The 15352-nt window shown below is 34.3% G+C and overlaps 1 protein-coding gene across 2 annotated transcripts in view; it reads left to right on the forward strand.

Moving 5' to 3' along the window:
* atad2b (ATPase family AAA domain containing 2B) overlaps positions 1-15352 on the forward strand; it is a 195184-nt gene that overhangs the window by 70644 nt on the left and 109188 nt on the right. The window contains exons 2-3 of one of the 2 annotated variants that reach the window (XM_073056957.1): positions 3404-3570; positions 11266-11315. In XM_073056957.1, the coding sequence (XP_072913058.1) occupies positions 3404-3570; positions 11266-11315 (217 nt within the window). The remainder of the gene's footprint in view (positions 1-3403; positions 3571-11265; positions 11316-15352) is intronic. The other variant, XM_073056959.1, reaches the window with a different exon arrangement.

The following is a 15352-nucleotide window of genomic DNA, read 5'->3' on the forward strand; positions in this document are numbered from 1 at the left end:
CTACCCCATTTAAATGAAGGAAATCACAACAATTTTCTCGATCAGTTTTTGTTCTTTAAGAGAGGTGTCCTAAATAAACAGGCCCTATTAATCGATAGCCCAATTAACCTTTGAAATAGCTACTAAGCTATTTCTTTCAAGTTAAAATTATTGTAATGATAGAAGTTAAATGAATTTAATCAATATTATCCCTGAATAATTTGGATTTTCCTGATTTTTGGATCCAATAGTTTCTGTATTGTCCAACAGAAAGTATTGTACGTGCTCAGCAGTTATTAATGAACCTTGGAGAGGGGAAGAGTTAATTCCTCAATTGGATGTCCTTTGATCAGAACTGCAATCAGAAAAGTTTATACCTCAGACTTTTAGAAAAGGGAGAGGAGACAGAAGAAGGGGAATTGACATCTGAGTGGTAAAGGCCCAATTTCTGTACGTGATCAACAGTTATTTGGAATATATTCCATTCTTGTAATATTCTATCTATTATTGGATTTCTTTCTTTCTTTTTCAATACTTCTATTAATTTCTTACTTAAAAGAATACAGAGTACAGTAAGATATATAATATATATCGATTACAATATATTGAAATTGCAGATGAAGTGTAATTACCCCAAATTAAATTTAAACATAAAATTGAAAGGAAATAATTTTATTATACAAAAAATCTAGACCCACTACCAGACAAAAAAAACAGCTGTTTGGTTAAAAAAAACAAAAGGAAAAAATCCTTAACATATAGTAAAACGTATTATTAGCCAACATCTGTGCTTAATAGCAAATCAAAGATTTTGAAAATAATTCAAAAAAGGTCCCCACAATGTTAAAAAAATCTTGTCTAGATTCAGAAATTGAACAGCGAAACTTCTCTAAATTTAAGCGAGACATAACATCATGTAACCAATCAGTATGAGTAGGCGGAGTGGCATCCTTCCACTTAAGCAACAATGCCCTCCTGGCTACAAGAGAAATAAAGGCCAAAATATGCAAATCATGTGAACCAAAATAATATAATTTCCTCCAACAATACCAAATAAGGCAGTCAAAGGATTAGGTTTAAAATTTACTTTTAAAAAGCACAGACAAAGTTTGAAATACTTCCTTCCAATAGTTTTCAAGACTCGGAGAAGTCCAAAACATATGGATTCGTGAAGCTTCTCCATTATTACATCTATCACAATAGGGAGGTATATCCAAATAAAACCAAGACAGCTTATCTTTAGACATATGGGCTCTATGAACCACTTTAAATTGTAGAAGGGAATGACGGGCACATAACGATGAGGTATTGACCAATTTAAAAATTTCATTCCAAGTGTCCTCAGAAATTGAAATCTGTATATCTTGTTCCCAAAGATTTTTAATTTTATTTAAAGGAATATTTTTCATTCCCAACAATGTACCATAAATATTAGATATAGATGCATTATGGAAGGGTTTTAAATTAAAAATTATATCAAGTAAATTTTTAATAGATTCTTTTGATTCTATTATATCTTATATATAGAATAATAAAATTTCTCGATTAAATAAAGCTAAAAAAGCTAAAAAGAATGGAGGTTTAGCCTTACTCAATTTTAGGTTTTATTACTGGGCAGTCAATATATGGAATCTTATGTTTTAGTTATATTAATCGAGAGGACTGTTCGGTCTGGGTTTCTGTAGAAACTAAAACTCTGTTAATAAATTTTCTATCATTTCTCTTCTCAGATCCTCAATTTCTTTATCTTTAAATAATTTAACTGATAATTTTGTAGGTAAGCACACTTTGAGGATTTGGGTACAATTTAGAAAATATTTTGGTTTATTGAGTTTTTCACTTTCCAGTCCCATTTTTTCTAACTTTTTTTTAAACCTTCTATGTCTGATGTAGTTTTTAAAGAGTGGAATAGATTGGGTATTAAATGTTCTCATGATTTGGTGGAGATAGTCTCTCTTCATTAGAACAACTGACAATTAAGTACCGTAGATTCCGGATTATAAGCCGCTACTTTTTTCCCACATTTTGAACAGCTTTGAACTCTGCGGCCTTTAATCCAGAGCGGCTAATACATGGTTTTTTTTCATGCCGCCTCGTAAACATTTTGCCTCGTAACAGTAGACCAATAAAATTGATGAGTAGTTCACAGAGGTCCAATGAAATTGTACGATAAATCAAGCGCACTTTCACAATTAAATTATTGTAAATCAGTCATTTGTACTCACCCTCATCAACATGGAAAATACTCGAAGAAAAGCAAGACCCGAGCGCGTCAGACCCGAGCGCATCAGACCCGATTAGACCCGATCGCGTTACGCAAGCGCGTCAGACCCGAGCGCATCAGACCCGATTAGACCCGATCGCGTTACGCAAGCGCGTCAGACCCGAGCGCGTCAGACCCGATTAGACCCGATCGCATTACGCAAGCGCGTCAGACCCGAGCGCGTCAGACCCGATTAGACCCAATCGCGTTACGCAAGTGCGTCAGACCCGAGCGCGTCAGACCCGAGCGCATCAGACCCGATTAGACCCGATCGCGTTACGCAAGCGCGTCAGACCCGAGCGAAAACGCTGCTTTTAAGTTAAAGGCGATCAATAACTTTTCCTGGTAGGCTGCAGTATATATATTTTTACCAGTCGCTAGGAGATATTGGAATGTTGTTCGTGCTGTTCAGTAAAAAAGTATATGCAACGTAATTTGTGTTACCGATACGTATGTATATTTAAAAGTAGCGGTGCGGCCTAAAATCCGGTGCGGCCTTTACAATTAAAAAATTGATTTTATTTCTAAAATTAGAGCCAGCGGCTTTTAATCAGGTGCGCTCTGTAGTCCGGAATCTACGGTATATAGTCTATGGAGAATTCACTTTTTTCGATATTTACAAATTAGAGACTTTATGCGTTCTCAAGTACATATATTTCTTAAAAGTCCAGATAAATATTTACTTGATATAATTTTTAATTTGAAACCCTTCTATAATGCATCTATATCTAATATTGGATTTCTATGAATTTTCTTTTTAACATTTCTTTGATGTACTTGATCATTTAATGTACATTTTATTATAGTTGCCCAATAATTTCACTTGATATTCCATTCAGTACTGATTTTACATCGTGGTTTTTGACTCTCACATAATTTTATCTTAACAGCAAATTATTTTTCATTTGACAATTGCTAGACAATAAAATTGGAAAGGAAATTTTAGCCAAAACAAAAGCGTGTTTATTGATGAGTTTGGTTTGAGAAGATGTTAATTTGAAGTGTTTGTTTGCACCAAAAGCATTTTTATTCAATGCTATTTGACCTGAATATGTTGGCTGGGAGAGAGAAAAACTTTGTTCAAGTAGTTTGCATAAGATTTGTTTTTAAATGTGTGGCCACCCTTATTATACAACATAAAATATGTATCTTTTATTACAGCAGGATCCTGGTAATGATGAAACTAGTTTGAGTGATTGTCAGGCAGAACCACCTGCAAAGCTTAGGCGAAGGAATGCAGATCCAGTTTCTAGTGATATTTCAACTGAACATAGCCCCCATAACAGTGGACCAGCAGAAGAATGGTGTGGCTCAACAAGGCAATCCAGGTCAGTTGCATTAGCTCTGCTTTTTGTGTGAAAGCATTGGGTGACAAAGCTTATTTTAGTACATTATTATCTGTAATATATTTACTATCATTTTATAAATTTGTGGATGTGCTTGAAAAATACCCTTTAACTTCGAATTTTCAAGTTTGGCTTGGGAAGTGATTGTTTGGTCCATAGGTATTAATCGGTATCCAATTTGGATAAAATACAGTACTTTTCATTTCTAGCCTAGCCCTCAACTTCTTTCTCACTGTTAATATCCCTGTAAAATTATCTTATATAAACTGTTTTCTACCACCATCACAGTGAATCAAAATTTCAAGTTTTTAATACCTCCTGTATTTTTTAATAATGAATTGCACAATAACTATATAATACTTCAAATTTTATGGAAGCATCCAAACCAAGGTTAACAGTTTTGATTTAATATACTCAGCAATATTAATAAATAACTGCTTTCTCAGGTGTATTACACATGTACTTTCTTTTATAAACTTGAATCAGCCACTCCACTAACTTGCTCACGTGATTTCAGTTAAAAATAAACACAGCTGTGTACACTTGTCAGCACTTTGTCCCAGTTATAACCATAGCAACTGCAGCTGAGTTTTCTGTGATGCTGGTATGGCAGAGAAATTGTATTTCCACTGTGTGGCTGATGTGATTTAAAAAAAAATAAAGGACATTGTTATAAGGGTTCATAGAGCCTGATTGTGATTTCTTCTGCTTCATTACCTGTACATAACTAGTTACTATTTACTTCCATAAACATCTGTGGATAACCACTGTGCTTCTGCTATCACATGCTTCATTGATTTAAACAGATTTGGGTTCAAAATCCACTCCAAAGATAACAGTAATCCATGGACGGAATGCTATGTTTGTTTTGGAGATGCGGCCTTTTAGCTGATAAATCAAGTTCTTCCCCACTCATTTAAGTGGATGTAAAAGATTGCAAAACTGTATTTTGAAGAGCAGCAATGGAGTTATTTGTTCTCTCAGTCAATGTATTAAAACACGATCTAGTTATGATTATATGAAGTTTGTGATTTACATGATTATTGTGTTTTGAATATTCCAACAATGATTTCACTCAAGACATATATACTGTATTCCTCTTTGTGTTATCCTGAGATTGTGAAAGGCACTATACAAAAGCCAGTTGTTCTTATTTCAACAGTGCTACATTAAATTGCCAATTATTAGAAAATGTGCTTCAGCTTAATGCCAAAATTGGTTGAAGAACTGAAGTTGGTGCTCTCACTTTTTATTCAGCAGTAAAATGAATGATTACCTGGCTCATTAAAGGAGTAGAGGAATGAACCTCTGGTAGAAAGTAACCAATGGGTGAAAAAAATCACCAAAAATATGACTGCTGGGGGATGTCACGTGATGACGTAGGATCGAGACGTGGAAATCCAGCTCTCCCGTAAAAAACCAGTAAAATAATGTTTAAGTGAAGAAAAGTTAGTAAATACTTTTTAAAAACTACTTATAAACTATTCAGGATTGTCTTAAGATAAGCCTCCTAAATAGAAGCAGAAGAAAACTACTACTTTGAAGACAACACAAGTTGGAAAAGAATCAAGGCCAGTCGCTATGAAAGAGCCTCGGGCTCAACTGTATTTTACCTCTGGCGATACAGAACAGGAAACTGCGGCAACATCAACCGTTTCCAAAAAAAAGAGCAACAGGAATTGCGCATGTGTGAAGGAAAGGGCATGCACAAACGTGAGCAACCCAAACTACAAATCCCAGCTGCGATTGGAACTGAAAGTGAAAGTGAAGATGAGGTGGAATCAGATTCTCTGGATAAATCAGATGAAGATGAAGAGACAAACAAAGAAGAGCAACAGGAAGAGGTTGGAGGTGATGGAGACATAAGAAAAACTTTAGTGCAAATAATGCATGAATTAAAGCATTAAAAGTAATTTAAAAAGATATTAAAAATATGAAGATTATGTTTGATAAAATGATGAAAAGACAGGACAAAATGGACAAGAAAATTAAAAACTTGGAAGAAACAATGGGAGACACCATTGACAGAGTGAATAGAATGGAAGATAATATTTCTGCCTGGACATCAGAAAGAAAACGGTTGTTGGAAAAAGTGGATGTGCTTGAAAATTTTAGCAGACGAAACAATATTGAGATTGTTGGACTTAAAGAAGGTATAGAGGGAGAGGATCCAATAAATTTTTTTCAAAAATGGATCCCGGAAATTTTGGAAATGGAAGAAGGAACCCAGTTAATTGAAATTGAAAAGGCTCACCAAGCCTTAAGACCAAGACCTCAAGTTGATCAAAACCCACGATCAATCTTGATAAAATGCTTAAGATATCAAGATAAAGAAAAGATCCAGAAGGCGGCTGCCCAATGTGCCAGAAAGAGAAATGGGCCTTTGATGATAGAAGGGAAAACAGTTCTTTTCTATCCTGATATAAGTTATGACCTTTTGAAGAGAAAGAAGGAATTTAACCCAGTGAAAAAAGTTTTATGGGAAAAAGGCTATAAATTTATATTGCGCCACCCGGCAACCCTGATAATTTTTTTGGATGACGGAAAAAGAAGATTTTTTACTGATTATCGGGATGCAGAAGAATTCGCACAAGAACTCCCAAATATTCGCTAATTACTGTTAAAGATTTAAAAGTGAAACGGATTAAAGATGAATGGTGAATGGTGAATGGAACTGATGGATGTTTATGGACAGAAGAATATTTAAATATATTCTTAATTATATGATACAGGGGGAAAAAGGTAAAAATTTGAGAAATATTAATCGAGAGTAGTGACATTTTTTTTCTTATATATACTTTTTTATGTTGCGGGGGAGCTGGGGGAACTTCGGATCGATTGCTACGGGATTCACGTGTGTAATCATGGCGATTGCCATGACCCGTACAACGGAGGGGGGTAATGTTGTGTTTTTTTTCATTCACAACATTAGTAGGGGGGTATTTTGTTATTTTTTTTCTTTATAATCTATTTTTTGTTATCTTTCTTTGCTTGGACAATCGGGGGGGGGGGGGGGCGGCGGGAGACACATAGCAACATGAAGAATTTTAAAAAGATTCCCCAAGGTACTATGAAAGTTGAAAGAGTTAGGTATTATTATAGATTGGAGTTACCTTATTAAAAATAATGACTAATTTACTGAATTTTTAAAGTTTTAATGTTAATGGGCTTAATGGGCCGGTGAAAAGAAAAAGAATTTTAACATATATTAAGAAAATGAAAATAGATATAGCTTTTTTTTACAAGAAACACACTTAACAGAGATAGAACATCAGAAATTAAAGAGAGATTGGGTCGGAAATGCTTCATTTAACTCAAAGGTGAGGGGAGTTGCAATTTTAGTTAATAAAACTTTACCAATGAAAATACAAAATGTATTAATTGATTCTGCGGGGAGATATGTAATTATACTGTCAAATTTTTTCAGAACTATGGACTCTTATGAATATTTATGCACCAAATGAAAACGATGTAAAATTTATACAAGAGGCCTTTTTGAATTTGGCTGATGCATATGACAAAATATTAATAGGTGGAGATTTTAATTTTTGTTTAGACCCAGTTTTAGATAGATCAACAAAGGTTGTTACAAAATCAAAAGTAGCAAAATTAACTTTATCATTGATGAAAGATTTAAATTTGAATGATATATGGAGAAGAATTAATCCAAAAGAAAGAGATTATTCATTTTATTCAAATAGACATAAAACTTATTCAAGGATAGATTTTTTTCTATTATCAACGAATATTCAAGACAGAGTGAAAAATATGGAATATAAAGCAAGAATATTGTCAGATCATTCCCCCTTGATAATGACAATGATAATGATGGATAAAGAGGAATCGATTTACAGATGGAGATTTAATTCAATATCATTAAAACGTCAAGATTTTTGAAATTTCATGAAAAAGCTGATTCAGTTTTTTTTAGATACAAATTTACATTCAGTTGATGATAAATTTATTGTATGGGAAGCAATGAAGGCATATTTGAGAGGTCAGATAATAAGTTATACTTCTAAAATTAAGAAGGAATATATGGTAGAAACAGATCAATTGGAGAAAGAGATTACAAAATTAGAAAAAGAATCTCAAAGATATATGACAGAAGAAAAAAGATAGATAGATAGATACTTTATTCATCCCCATGGGGAAATTCAACATTTTTTCGAATGTCCCATACACTTATTGTAGCAAAACTAATTACATACAATACTTAACTCAGTAAAAATATGATATGCATCTAAAATCACCCTCTCAAAAAGCATTAATAATAGCTTTTAAAAAGTTCTTAAGTAGTTTACTTAAATACATTGAGTCCTAACCCCGGCACTTTAACATATCTTACTCCTGGCGGTTGAATTGTAAAGCCGAATGGCATTGGGGAGTATTGATCTCTTCATCCTGTCTGAGGAGCATTGCATCGATAGCAACCTGTCACTGAAACTGCTTCTCTGTCTCTGGATGGTGCTAAAAGACAACTTGTTAACAAGAAGTTACAATATAATACACTTCAGACATACCAAACAGAAAAAGCAAGTATGAGAACTAAACAGAGATATTACGAACTAGGTGAAAGATCACACAAGCTTCTTGCTTGGCAGTTAAAAACAGACCAGACTTCCAAAAGGATAAATGCAATTAGAACAAGTGTAAATAAAATTACTTATAAACCTTTAGAAATTAATAAAATTTTTAAGAATTTTTATTCTGAACTGTATCAATCAGAATCACAAAATGATAATGTTGAGATAGAAAGGTTTTTATCACAAATAACTCTTCCAAAATTGAATTCGGAAGAACAGAAGGGATTAGATATGCCTTTTACATTAAAAGAGGTCGAAGAAGCTCTAGGATCACTTCAGAATAATAAATCCCCAGGAGAAGATGGTTTTCCACCCGAATTTTACAAAAAGTTTAAAGATTTACCAATTCCTCCTTTTATGGAGTTAATACACCAAGCGGAAAGAATGCATAAACTTCCAGAATCTTTTCGACAGCTATTTTAATAGTATTGCCAAAAAAAGATAGAGATCTTTTAAAGCCAACATCATATAGACCTATTTCTTTGTTGGAACACCGACTATAAAATAATAGCAAAAATTTTATCTAATAGATTATCTAAATACTTAACAAAATTAATACATATGGATCAAACAGTATTTATCAAAAATAGACAATTGGCAGATAATGTAACTTGGTTACTTAGTATAATTCATCTGGCACAAAAGAGGGATGAAATGAGTGTGGCAGTTGCTTTAGATGCAGAAAAAGCATTTGATAGATTGGAATGGGATTTTTTATTTAAGGTATTGGAAAAGTATGGGTTAGGAAAATCTTTTATAAAATGTATTAAAACCTTAAATACTAATCCCAAAGCTAAAGTAATGACAAATGGTCAAATTTCAACATCATTTCAGTTAACAAGGTCAACTAGACAAGGTTGTCCATTATCACCTGCTTTATTTGTGTTGGCAATAGAACTATTAGCTGAATTAATTAGAACAGACCCAGATATTATGGGTTTCAGAGTTAACCAGGAGGAATATAAGATTAATTTATTTGCTGACGATGTTTTGCTTTATTTAACAAACCCATTGTATTCGCTGCGTAAATTATCTTCTAGATTGGAAGCATGTGGGAAAATATCAGGCTACAAAATGGGATAAAAGTGAAATTCTACCCCTTACTAAAGGAGATTATAATCAATGTCAATTAATAACTCAATTTAGACGGCCAATAAATGGTATAAAATATTTAGGTATAAGAGTTGATAATGATATAAAGAATTTATATAAATTAAATTATTTACCATTATTGAAAAAAATTCAAGAAGATCTTGATAAATGGATGATGTTACCAATAACATTAGTAGGCAGAGTAAATGCTGTAAAAATGAATGTATTCCCTAGATTACAATATTTATTCCAAACACTACCAATACAATTACCGCAGAAGTTTCTTCAAGAGTTAAATAAATGTGTGAGGAAGTTCCTTTGCAAAGGTAAGATGTCAAGAATATCGTTGGAAAAATTGACATGGAAATTTGACCTAGGAGGGTTACAACTTCCAAACTTTAAAAATTATTATAAAGCAAATCAACTTAGATTTATTGCATCTTTTTTTGATGAAGATAAACCGGCATGGATTAGAATAGAACTAGATAAAATAGGAGAAAATATACCAGAAGATTTTATATATAAGTGGGAATCTAAATGGATACGGGAAAAGAAAGAATCTCCTATATTAAAACATTTGATTGATTTATGGAGTAAGATAAATGTTGATGATGAGATAAAGAAATCTTTATTAGCAAAGAGACCTTTAATTCAAAATAAACTTATTCTTTTTACAATGGATAACCAACTTTTATACAACTGGTTTCAAAAAGGGATTAGATATATAGGAGATTGTTTTGAAGGAGGTATATTAATGTCATTTGATCAATTAAAGAATAAATATAAAATATCAAACAACACTTTTTTATTATTTCAATTTAAGGGCTTATTTAAGAGATAAATTGGGTCAAACAATGTTATTGCCGAAACCTAATGAAATAGAAACTTTAATTAAAAACGGAAAAATTAAAAAAAATATTTCTTGTATGTATAGTTTGATTCAAAAGCAGGCAATTAAACAAGGATTTCATAAGTCAAGACAAAAATGGGAAACTGATTTGAATATTAAAATTGAAGAAACAAATTGGTCAAGACTATATCTTGACAGTATGACAAATACAACAAATGTCCGGCTAAGACTAGTGCAATATAATTTTTTACATCAATTATATATTACACCTCAAAAAATAAATAAATTAAACTCAAATTTATCTGATCAATGCTTCCGGCGTAATCAAGAAATTGGTACTTTTTTACACTCTACTTGGTCTTGTTTTAAAATTCAACCTTTTTGGACAAATTTAAGAGTTTTACTGGAACAAATTATTGGAATACAACTTCCACATAATCCAACATTATTTTTACTAGGCGATATTGAAGGGATAAAATCGAAATCCAAATTGAATAAATATCAGAAAGAATTCATAAAACTTGCATTGGCAGTAGCCAAAAAGGCTATTGCAGTTACTTGGAAATCGGATTCATACTTAAGTATAGATCATTGGAAGAATGAAATTTTTAGCTGCATTCCACTTGAGAAAATTGCTTATAATTTAAGAGATAAATATGAACTATTTCTGAAAATTTGGCGCCTTTATTTACAAAAGATAGGATTAAATATATAGGTGCTCCGAAGATAAAATTATTGGTTATCTGGGGAAAGAAATAAATATACATATTAAAGCTATTATGAACTCCATGGAGCATGTGGGGATCTTCCGATATCCAGGCATTCTTTCTTTCTTTCTTTTTTCTTTCTTTCTTTCTTTTTTCTTCTCTTTTTTTTCTATAGGGATATGTTAGGTGGGAGGGGTTGATAATTTTTTTTCTTTCTGTAACCTATTTGAAAATTCAATAAAAAAATTTATTAAAAAAAATCACTGCTTCTATTATCCTACAATTATTTAATTTTTAAATGAGCGCAGCAGTAATAAAACTTCAATGTAACAGATATACAGTAATTTAATTATTTTACAAAATCATGCTGATCTCAAATTTAGCTGAAATCATAATTTCATACCATAGTAATAGTTTTTGTTTAAACCTTTTTTTTTGCCAGGTTAACAACTCGGGCTGGTGCTTCAATGCAAAATGGGCATAGTAGTTTGGGTAAGTTTGCTTAATACAACGAAATTAGATAAAACATTTCGAGCTTTAAGTTGTGCCCTTTGCAGAGGAAGAAGAGGAAGTCAGCAAAAACTAATTTCCCACAAAGTTTAAATGTACCTTTGAAGGAGATATAATTCTACTTAGGTTGATGCTTGTCGATTAAAAGCTTCTTCCCAATGCATTAAATATTTTTTCTGGATTACTTGGTATAGCCTCATGTTTGAAGTTATTTTAAAAAGCAAAAATCTGAAGATGCAGGAAATTGAAATAAGTATAAAATGCTGGAAATAGAAGCAGATCAGACAGCATTTGCTGTGACAGAGAGGAGGACAGGTTATGATCTGGTGAAATTGTGCTTATTGTTAAGTTTTCTTCTACCTTTCCTGCCATTTGTATTCAGCACTCAAATTATGAACGTACAAATTCAAAATGGAAATAGGCCATTTGACCCCTATACACTCTCATCAAAAGTACTCTGCTTCCACTGCTTTATGGAGAAGAGACTAACAATCTTCTGAGAGGAAATAAAACCTTCCAACTGAGATATTCTTATTTGATATTAGAATTTAACTACAACATGAAAACAAATTTGAGAAGAGGGTTGGTGAATACAGGACTCAAGGTTTTAATATTGTAATATTTGAAAGCATGCTGTATCAGAATAAGAATTAGAATCAGAATCAGGTTTATTATCACTGGCATGTGTCGTGAAATGTATTAACTTAGCAGCAGCAGTAGCTCAATGCAGTACATAATATAGAAGGGAGAAAAATAATAAATAAATAAGTAAATCAATTACAGTATGCGTATATTGAATAGATTAAAAACTGTGCAAAAATACCCCAGAAATAATATAAATTAAAAAGTGAGGTAGTGTTCACAGGTTCAATGTTCACTTAGGAATTGGATGGCAAAGGGGAAGAAGCTGCTTGTGAATTGCTGAGTGTGTGCCTTCAGGCTTCTTTATCTCCTACTTGATGGTAACAGTGAGAAAAGAGCATGCCCTGGCTGTTAGGGGTCCTTAATAATGGATGCTGCCTTTCTGAGACACTGCTCCTTGAAGATGTCCTGGGTACTTTGCAGGCTAGTACCCAAGATGAAGCCCTCTTGCAGCTTCTTTTGGTCCTGTGTAGTAGCCCCCACCCCCAATACCAGACAGTGATGCAGCCTGTCAGAATGCTCTCCACGGTACATCTATAGAAGTTTTTGAGTGTATTTGTTGGCATACCAGATCTCTTCAAACTCCTAATGAACTCCTCCCTTGCCTTTTTTATAACTGCATCGATATTTTGGGAGCGGGTTAGGTCCTCAGAGATATTGACACCCAGGAACTTGAAACTGCTCACTCTCTCCACTTCTGATCTCTTTTTGAGGATTGGTATGTGTTCCTTCATCTTGTCCTTCCTGAAGTACACAATCAGCTCTTTAGTCTTACTGATGTTGAGTGCAAGATTGTTGCTGCAACACCACTCCACTAGTTGGCATACCTTGCTCCTGTATGCCGCCTTGTCTCTCATCTGAGATTCTACCAACAATGGTTGTATCATCAGCAAATTTATAGATTATATTTGAGCAATGCCTAGCCACGCAGTCATGGATATAGAGAGAGTAGAGCAGTGGGCTAAGCACACACCCCTGAGGTGCACCAGTGTTGATCATCAGCGAGGAGGAGATACTATCACCAATCTGCACAGATTGTGGTCTTCTGGTTAGGAACTGGAGGATCCAATTGCAGAGGGACTAGGGATCTTCACAGCTGTAGTTATATTCTCCCTTTCAAAGCGGGCATAGAAGGTGTTGGGTTCATCTGGTAGTGAAGCATCGCTACCACATGAAACAAGCTAGAAAGATTATAGTGCAGTTAAAATTGGCAGGTAAGACATGACTGAAAGAAGAGGACAGGTGGGAAATAAACCAGGATATATATATATACTAGCAAAACGATCGGGCATATGGACAGAGGGGGATAGGGTGGCTTTGTTGTTAAATACTGAAATCAACTACTTGGCAAGAAGTGACATAGGATTGGAAGATTTAGAATCCTTGTGGGTAGAGTTAAGAAACATCAATGGGTAAAAAGACCTTGATATGAGTTATATACAGGCTGATAAAGGAAGCTGAAGACAGCATAAAGTAAATGAGAGGGTATACAATATTGCAAAAATTAGCAGGGAGTGAGCGGATTGGGAAGCTTTTATAAATCAACAGTAATAAAAAAAGGTAATAAGGGAAGAATGCATGAAACAGGAAGGTAAGCTAGGCAACTGTGTGTGTGTATAATATATATATATAAAAACAACTGTACGAAGATATTCTTTCAGATGTACAAAGGGTAAAACAGAAACAAGCGTGGACATCAGAATGCCGGAATAGCAGTAATGGGGAAATGGCAGACATACTGAATTAATATTTCTTATCAGTCTTCACTGTGGAAAACACCAGCAAAATGTCAGATATTTGAGAGGGTCAAGGGGGCAGAATTTGAGTGTAGCTAAAGAGGAGGGGCTTGGGAAGTTGAAAGGTTTAAAAGCGGTTAAGTTACCAGTACTAGACAGACTGCACTCCAGGGTTCTGAAAGGTAGCTGAAGAGATTGTGGAGGCATTTGTAGAAATCTCTCAACAATCACTAAAATCAGAAATGGTTACAGAGAAGTGGAAAATCACAAATGTCACTTCACTGTTTAAGATGGAAGGAAGGGAAAAGACAGGAAGTTATAGGGCAGTTAGCCTGACTGCAGTGGTTGGTAAAATTTGGGAGTCCATTAATAAGATTGAAGTTTTGAGGTTACTTGTAGGCACATGACAAAATAGGCCGAAAGCAGCATGGTTTCTTTAAATATTTTGGAGTTCTTTGAGGAAATAACAGGCATGATAAACAAAGGAGAGTTTTTGGATTTTGTGTTTACGTGAATTTTCAGAAGGCCCTTGTAAAGGTGCCACACATGTGGCTGCTAAACAAGACAAGAACCTATGGTATTACTGTCAGGGATAGAATATTGGTTGACTGGCAGGAGGCAAAGAGGCAGAATAAAGGGGAGCCTATTCTGGGTTGGGTGCTGATGGACGAGTGGTATTCCACAGGGGACAGTGTTGGGTCCACTACTTTTCAACGTTATTTGTTAATGAACTTGATGATGGAATTGTTGGCTTTGTATCTAAGTTTGCTGATGATAGAAATACAGGTGCAGGGACAGATAGTGTTAAGGAAGCAGAAGGTCTGCAGGAGGATTTGGACAGATTAGGAGAATAGATAAAGAACTGGCAGATGGAATACAGTGTATGGAAGTGTATAGTTGTGCACCTAGGGTGAAGGAAAAAAGTTACAGATTATTTTCTAAATGGAGAGTAAGTTCAGCAATCAGAAGTGCAAAGGGGCTTCAAAGCAAGGAAGGCAATTGCAGTGCTGGTATTCATTTCAAGAGGCTTTTTAAATCATTGACCAGACCACATTAGGGTACCATGAGCAGTTTTGGGCCCCATATCTAAAAAGGATGTGCTGGCATTGGAGAGGGTACAGCGGAAGTTCACAAGAATGATCCTGGGAATGGAAGAGTCAACATGTGAGGAGCATTTGATGGCTCTCGGCCTGTACTTGCTGGAATTGATAAGAATGAGGCAGCATCTCATTCAAACCTAGCACATATTGACAGAGTGGACGTGGAGAAGATGTTTTCAATAAAGGGAGAGTCTAGGACTAGTAGAACAGCCTCAGAATAGAAAAATGTCCCTTTAGAACAGAACTGACAAGGAATTACTTTAGCCGGAAGGTCATGTATCCGAGAAATTAATTGCCACAGACAGGTGTGAAGGCCAAGGCATTGGGTACATTTAAAGTGGAGGTTGATAAGTTCTTGATTAGTCAGGGAATCAAGTGTTACAGAGAGAAAGCAGGAGAGTAGGGTTGAGAGATATAGTAAATCAGCCATGATAGAATGATGGATCAGGCCTGATGGGCTGAATGGCCACATTCTGCTTTAATGTTTATGATTTTGAGGTCTGTTGGACCCATATCTAAGAAAGGATTTACAGGTGTTGGA

The sequence above is a fragment of the Hemitrygon akajei genome, chromosome 9 (assembly GCF_048418815.1).
Source record: "Hemitrygon akajei chromosome 9, sHemAka1.3, whole genome shotgun sequence".
Classification (NCBI taxonomy): Eukaryota; Metazoa; Chordata; class Chondrichthyes; order Myliobatiformes; family Dasyatidae; genus Hemitrygon; species Hemitrygon akajei.